The 7,221-nt window shown below is 56.3% G+C and overlaps 1 protein-coding gene across 1 annotated transcript; it reads left to right on the forward strand.

Moving 5' to 3' along the window:
* The first annotated feature begins 1,780 nt into the window (after positions 1 to 1,780).
* Positions 1,781 to 6,979, forward strand: COMMD7 (COMM domain containing 7). Its single transcript, XM_061441276.1, has 9 exons — positions 1,781 to 1,928; positions 2,994 to 3,047; positions 3,132 to 3,234; positions 4,780 to 4,836; positions 4,916 to 4,953; positions 5,487 to 5,577; positions 5,689 to 5,738; positions 6,234 to 6,282; positions 6,703 to 6,979. Exons 1-9 carry the CDS (start codon positions 1,845 to 1,847, stop codon positions 6,777 to 6,779), a joined length of 603 nt encoding a protein of 200 aa, XP_061297260.1. The 5' UTR covers positions 1,781 to 1,844; the 3' UTR covers positions 6,780 to 6,979.
* Positions 6,980 to 7,221: the final 242 nt, after the last annotated feature.

The following is a 7,221-nucleotide window of genomic DNA, read 5'->3' on the forward strand; positions in this document are numbered from 1 at the left end:
ATCAGGTTAAATCTCCCTGTGAATTCCGGACCCCTTTGACATCCGGATACTTGCAGCCCCTGGGCCGGCTCCTTCCGCACCAGACACCGTCCACCCCAGGGAGCCCGGTCATGGACATGGGGGCCACCAGCCCCAGTCACCATGAGTCTGTGCCGGGCTCAACAGCGGCAGCGCTGGGAGCAGCAGCCGGAGCAGGAAAATCGCAGCCGAGTTCTGGGTTCTAAGTGGAATTTTCAGGCAAAAAAAAACCAAACAACCCAAACCCTATAGACTATATTTTTATTTGAGGCTTTTGTATAGGAAAACAGCTCCTGAACTGTAAGCCAAACCTCCACCCTGCAGGTGAAGCCTAAGCCTCCACACACAGTGGGTACCCCCAACTCTCTCCCTTTGTGCCGGTACTTTGGGCTGCACACTGACCACAATCACACGTAATTTGATGGAAGTGATAAAATGGAATATTAATATCGGTATGACGGAGATCTTAGTGGAATGAAGTGTAAAGAACACACACGTGTACTGCAGCTCTGATTTGGGGGCCCTACCGAGTAGTTTTGAGTAGGGAAGCAAAAGGCCGTCCCACACTTCCCCATCAAAACTAACTGTTCTATAAGAGCAATTCGTGGCTTGTGATGGGGCGCTGGGAGGTGAACCCAGCTGTGCTTTGGATGCCTGCATGGGTGCAACCTACGGACCACGGGGTCTGGGGGGCTTGTGGCCCAGACTGATGTGAGCCATGGGGTGAGCAACTGGGCATGGTGACCTGCTGGACACCCATCCCACTGGACACCCATCCTACTGAGCATCATCCACACTGGACACCCATCCCACTGAGAATCACCCACACTGGACACCCATCCCACTCAGCATCACCCACACTGGACACCCCTCCCACTGGACACCCATCCCACCGAGAATCACCCACCCTGAACACCCATCCCACTGAGCATCACCCACACTGGACACCCATCCCACTGAGCATCACCCACACTGAACACCCATCCCACTGAGCATCACCCACACTGGACACCCATCCCACTGAGCATCACCCACACTGGACACCCATCCCACTGAGAATCACCCACACTGGACACCCATCCCACTGAGAATCACCCACACTGGACACCCATCCCACTGAGAATCACCCACACTGGACACCCATCCCACTGGACACCCATCCCACTGAGCATCATCCACACCGGGCACCCACCCCACTGGGCACCCATCCCACTGAGCATCACCCACGCTGGACACCCATCCCACTGAGCATCACCCACACCGGGCACCCACCCCACTGGGCACCCATCCCACTGGACACCCATCCCACTGGACACCCATCCCACTGGACACCCACCCCACTGGGCACCCATCCCACTGGACACCCATCCCACTGGACACCCATCCCACTGGACACCCACCCCACTGGGCACCCATCCCACTGGACACCCATCCCACTGGACACCCACCCCACTGGACACCCATCCCACTGGACACCCATCCCACTGGACACCCATCCCACTGGACACCCACCCCACTGGGCACCCATCCCACTGGACACCCACCCCACTGGACACCCATCCCACTGGACACCCATCCCACTGCCACCAGTCCCACCGGCCACGTGCCCGGGGCCCACCAGCAGCTCCCCCAGCACCGCGGCGGGCGCTCCGGCTGCGGCTGCAGGGGCGAAGGGGCCACCTCGGGCCGGGTCTCCCCACGGGCCGGGCAGGGGGAGCCGCGCGGGTGCACCGGAGCGGGGCCGCTGCCGTGCGGAAAGTGCGGCCGCCAATGCTCAGGCTGAGGCGGCGGGGCCGGGCGGGGCGGGCGGAGGCGCCGCAGCCGCCATGGGGCTGCTGAACTTCAGCCGGGAGCCGGTGCCGGAGGCGGTGAGCGCGGACATGCACAGCCTCAACCAGCTCAGCGCGCAGGTGGGGCCGGCGGCGGGCGCGGCGGCAGCCCCGCACCGCGGGGCCGAAGGCTGCAGGGCAGGCACGGCCGGGCCGGGGGGAGCCGACCCCCGGGGGCCGGGCCCGGCGGGTCCGGAGCAGCCCCGGTACCGGGTTCCCTCGGGTCTCCGGGGCCCGCAGCTCCGGTACCGAGCCCAGTCAAGCCTCCAGAGCAGCCCCGCTGGGGCTCCAGCGCCGGGCTTCTCGCCGGCTCTCAGCCGGCCCCGGAAGGGCACCGCGCTCTCCGGTGTCGGAGGCAGGGCCGAGCCGAGCCCCGCGGGAGCCGGTTGCCGGGGCTGTGATGCGTTCCGGCAAAGGGGCTCACACCGAGCCCTGCGTGGGCAGCGGGGTCCTGCCCAGCTCTGTTTTCTCCCGCTGGGAATGCCCGGCGGCCGGGCTGCGATTGCCGCCCCGCTGCCCTCTTGCCCCAGGCCGGTGCTCTGCCCCGCAGCACCCATCTGCCCCTGGGTCACCCTGCGCTTACAGCGCCCCAGCTGCGGGCTCAGCTCGTGGTGGAGGAGCTGAGGTTGCCAGGACCGCGGCTACAGCCCAGAGCCTGTTGCGGGAGGGGAGGGCAGGAGGAGGCACCGCGGCAGCCGTACCCGGGGCACAGCCAGCGCTGGTGCTGCAGAGGGAGGCGGCGGTGCTCTGCCCTGCAGGCAGGCTCTGCAGCCCTGCCGCTGCACAGTGAAGGAGGCTACTAGACCCTTAACCAGTGGAGGCACTGACATCTTTTTCCACTCACATTTTGGGTTACGCAGGACAGAACAGCAGTTTCAATTAGCCACAAGTCACAAAAGCCCTGTGCAGTGCCAGCTGCACAAACCCTTTGAGAGTCTCTCAAAAGCATCCGTGAGTAAACCCCATCCACAGGCATCTTGTAATGCCGAGGATGGGGGTGCCTTCCCGGCATGGGAGGTGGAACTCTGGGGCCGATGTACCAGAGTCACATAGGGCTACATCAAAGTCATGGCGGTGATGGGGGGGGGGGGCGAGATGCTGAGATGCTCATACCTGACTCCATAACACTGTCCTGTTTCTCCACAGCAATTCTCATCACTGACTGAAGTGCTCTTCCGCTTTCTGACAGAGCCCAAGGAGGTGAGACACGTCCAGAACACCAAATGTGTGACTGCAGCTCGGGTGAGAAACGTGCAGAGATGATTGTGTCTCTCTCTTGTGCAGGTGGAAAGGTTTCTGACTCAGCTCTCTGACTTTGCCACCATGAATAAAATCAGCTTGGGCCCCCTGAAAAACATTGTCAAAAGTATTCTTCTGGTACCCAACGGTAAGTGAGACATTTGCATAGGCTGCCCCGAGGCCACACTCGGGTCCATTCCTGCATGCTGCCCAAGGGGTTCTTCAGCACTGCAGTGCACTTGGTTTGCACAATAGGTGCGAACGGTGGCTAATAAAAGGCTTAGTATTTAAGAATCAAAAATCCTCCCGTTGAAATATCCCTGTTTGGTGACTTGGCCTTTGTATTATTTATACCCCAACTGCAGACACAGCCCTCTGGATTAACTCCACTCACATGTATGTGTTAAATGCAAGCACAATGTTGTGACTGCTTGGTGTGACCGGTACCTGTAAACCAGTTTGTCAGACCGGCCAGTCCTGCGTGGGCACCAGGTCTCTGCAGGAGCTTCCACCAGTCTGTGGACTAAGAGAGCAATAATAAAGTGAGCCAGTACTGTAATTCCTACAAGGACAAGTGCTGTTTAAGATACATGACAGTGTAAACACCCCTCTAAAGTGGACAGGAAGCCACTTTGGTTCTAGACCATGTAAAGCAGACGTCATAAGTAGTGGGGAAGAGGGGCAGAGGGATTCCCCTTGAATACCCCAGACTCCAGCACGTTATGGGATGACTGTGATACTGTGGCTGCTGTTTGACATGGTAATGCATCAAACACCTCCACTGCACGTCCATCCCATTGATCCCTCCTGTTATTAATAGTCCCTTGCTATTATTCTTCAGTCCTGGCTTCCCTGTAGCTCTCCTCCCAGCACTGAAGCCTCACACAATTGTTTCCCGCATTTGGTCTATACTTAACATGCTACTTCAAGCCATTCTACCCAGGAGTAGCAGTGAATAATGTCCTTTCCTACAACTGTCTTGGGGGTATTTAACATGGAGCTGGGATTTTCTGGCCTAGGTGCACTCAAGTCTTGTCATTGCTATTTCTGTGCGCTGGCTCCGATCCCATGTAACTCTTCCTTAGCGCTGGGATGCCACAGACAGTGTTGGAAAGGATTCCAGCAGATAACTTTGCCTGTGTGCTACAGAGCAGAAAGCCACGTGGGACCAGCAGTCTCTTTGAATTTATGAGATTCCTGCTCTTGGCTTCAGAGAACAGAATCCTTGTAAACTTCCATGTGCTGCCGGTGCCCCAGAACAAAGGAGGCAGGCGCAGCGGGGGAAAGTGTTATATGCACACGTTCACACCCATAATCCAAAACACAGCAGGTAGGTCAAATTAGTAGCCTGCCAGCCTTAACAGCTCCCCTTTAACAAGCAAAGCTTCTATAGGAGAGAAGGCAGCAGCTTCAAAACACAACCGCTGCTGCAGTTCCCATGGATACCTGCAATGAAATCTCCCCCTCTCCCAGGCATTCCCAGAGCCTGGACTTTTAAAGCACCGGGCATCTGCAAGGATAGCGGCAGGCACCAGCCTATTTCCTATCCCGAGGAGCTGTGGTTTGTTTCAAAACACAGCCTGAGAACAGAAGCTCCCCAGCGCAGCGCCTCCATCCCGGCGTTTATGGGACTGGGTAAAGCTTGGTTTGGCTCAGTGAAAACTGATTTTGCTTCTTTGCATTGTTGGTTCAGGTGCCCTGAAGAGGAATTTGTCTTCGGAGCAAGTCCGAGCAGATTTCATTGCTCTAGGTGGGTCACCTGACTTCCCCTAAATAAAAGATAATTAATATTTATCGCATGGAGTAATCTCCTCTGCTCTCTCCCACAGGCCTCAGTGAGGAGAAAGCCACTTACTTTGCAGAACAGGTATGCATCCGCTTCTGCTGGTTTCTGAGCTAACAAAATGACAGCCTCTGAGCGGGAGCTGGTGAAACCCCGCTCTGCTGCCGGGATGTGTCAGCCCTTGGGGTGCTTTCTGCCAGACCAGCTCAGGGATTTGAACTGATGCTCAGATAAGTGACGAGCACTTTGCCTAATGAGAATTCTAGCCATGGCCGCTACCTCATCCGTTCTGTGGCTCCTGCACTCGTGGGTGCCTCTCCCTTGGTTGGTTTTGGCTTTGCAGGCTTTGAGCCCCGGGGTCATGCAGTTACATGAACACATGGCTTTTTGTGCAGATATTGTTACAGCAAACCAGCGCTAAAACAACCCCAGGGAGTTTCATTGGCAGAGGGAAACCCTGGCAGGACTCCACATCTGTGAAAGCCCCCCCCGACCACATGAGCTCAGCCCTTTGCACACCTCCACTCTGAGCTTCTGCCTCCTTTCTGTCTGATGTTGAACTTGCAGGTAAATAGACCTCGGGGGGTTGACTGCTGGGGTGTCTTTTGCCTTTGCAGTGGAAGGTGAATTCCCCCACCCTGACACGCCTGGCTGTTGGTCAGACGCTGATGATCAACCAGCTGATAGATATGGAGTGGAGGTTTGGAGGTAAGAGCTAAATCAGGAAGTGAATGGGGTGGGAAACCCACCAGCGGCTCTCAGCTAAACCTCTTATTTCACTGTTTAGCTAACAGATTATCTCCCTTTTCTGACTCACAGTGACTGCTGGGAGCAGTGAACTGGAAAAAGTGGGAAGTATCTTCTTACAGGTAAATCTACATCAGAGTTCAGGTGGTGCAGTTGAGGGACAAGCAACAGCCAGGCATGTGGGCAGTACTGGCTATGACTGGGGCTGGAGGACAGATGGGTTTCCTGGAACAAGCCCTGCAACTGGGCTTCTGCTTCACCTTCCAAGGGCAGCTGCCAGCAGATAGCAGGCACGCTGCTGTTTGTTTCCCTTCTGAAGGCATCCTGTGTCACAGCAGCAAAGCCCATTCCGAAAAGCTCTTCAGAAAGCTCAGTCTATAGCAAAGGTTATCTGGGGAGGGGGCCGGGGGGGGGTGATCACTTGGAAGAACTTCCAGAGAGCCTCCCAATGCCCAAGGAATCTGTTCCTCCAGTGACACCTCCCGAAAGGCCTGTCAAATACATGGGTGCCTTGTGGCGGTCTGAAACTCACAGCGTACCCCTGGTACTTCTGCCTTTCCATGATGCTCAGGCACGGCGTGCTCCGAATTAACACCTCTGCTTTTTCTTCCCCCAAGCTGAAGCTGGTGATTAAAAAAGGGAGTCAAACGGAGAACGTGTATCTGGGTGAGTGAACGGTTCTGGGGAAGCAGCAGCTCTGGGGGTGCTGGAGGTGGGGGAGCTTTGGGTGCAGAGCCCAGCATGGGTCGCTGCCAGAGCAGGGCTGGAGGATGCTGCTCCCCTAGCAGTCACTCAGGCAGTACCTGGGAACGCTCACTGCATTCCGGGCATCCTGAAGAAACCTGCATCTGCCATGGAGCTGCGGAAAGCAGCCAGAGCAGCAGCAGTTAGGAAGTAAACCATTCCCAGGGTTTGGTCACCGTTAGAATCCCAGCCTGGAACCCCACACAGCCCAGCTGCAGCGTGCAGAAACAGCTGCCGAGGGTCACTGTGCCTAATCCTGCCCGGCTTAGGCAGGTACCAGCGCAGCGTTTCCCATGCTGGGGGCATAACCTGAAACCCAAGACGATGCCTCTTTTCCCGCAGAGTTGACTTTGCCCCAGTTCTACAGTTTTCTGCATGAAATGGAACGGATCAAAACCAGTCTGGAAAGCTTCAGCTGAGGCAGCACCGGCCGGGACAGACACCATCCGGTGGGACTCACCTCGTGGGCCAGCAGATCTGCCCTTTCCCAGCTGACGTGGCACCTCAGTAAGAGGAGGCAAGGCTGTGCGAGGAGCAGTGCTGCCATGGCCCAGAGGGACCATGAGTCCCTCAGAACCTGAAAGTTCAGCAGGTGTTTTCAAGCAGCTGCAATCCACTTTTTTTTATATGCTCATGAGGAAACTGGTCAAAATATGTGGAAACTTGTATTGAACTAGCAAATAAATAAACCCATTCGCATCCTACTCCATTTGTATCAATCTGATCTTGTGAGGAAAGGAGAAAGAGGAGCAGAGAATCATTTTCAAACTTGAATTAAGGGAGAGATGACCCTTCCAAGCCAGAACATTCTATGATGCTATGACGAGGGAAGCAAGGAGAGCATCTAACCAGATGCATCAC

The sequence above is a fragment of the Pezoporus flaviventris genome, unplaced genomic scaffold, assembly GCF_033815535.1.
Source record: "Pezoporus flaviventris isolate CSIRO_AGI_PZ_B2104156 unplaced genomic scaffold, CSIRO_AGI_Pfla_v1 ptg000213l, whole genome shotgun sequence".
Taxonomy (NCBI): domain Eukaryota; kingdom Metazoa; phylum Chordata; class Aves; order Psittaciformes; family Psittacidae; genus Pezoporus; species Pezoporus flaviventris.

Bases quoted from the DNA above. Each gene is read 5' to 3' on its own strand.
- COMMD7 (XM_061441276.1), top strand. From the start codon at position 1,845: ATGGGGCTGCTGAACTTCAGCCGGGAGCCGGTGCCGGAGGCGGTGAGC. The intron at 5,578-5,688 runs GTAAGAGCTAAA...TCTGACTCACAG, and splicing joins TATGGAGTGGAGGTTTGGAG to TGACTGCTGGGAGCAGTGAA. The intron at 5,739-6,233 runs GTAAATCTACAT...TCTTCCCCCAAG, and splicing joins TGGGAAGTATCTTCTTACAG to CTGAAGCTGGTGATTAAAAA.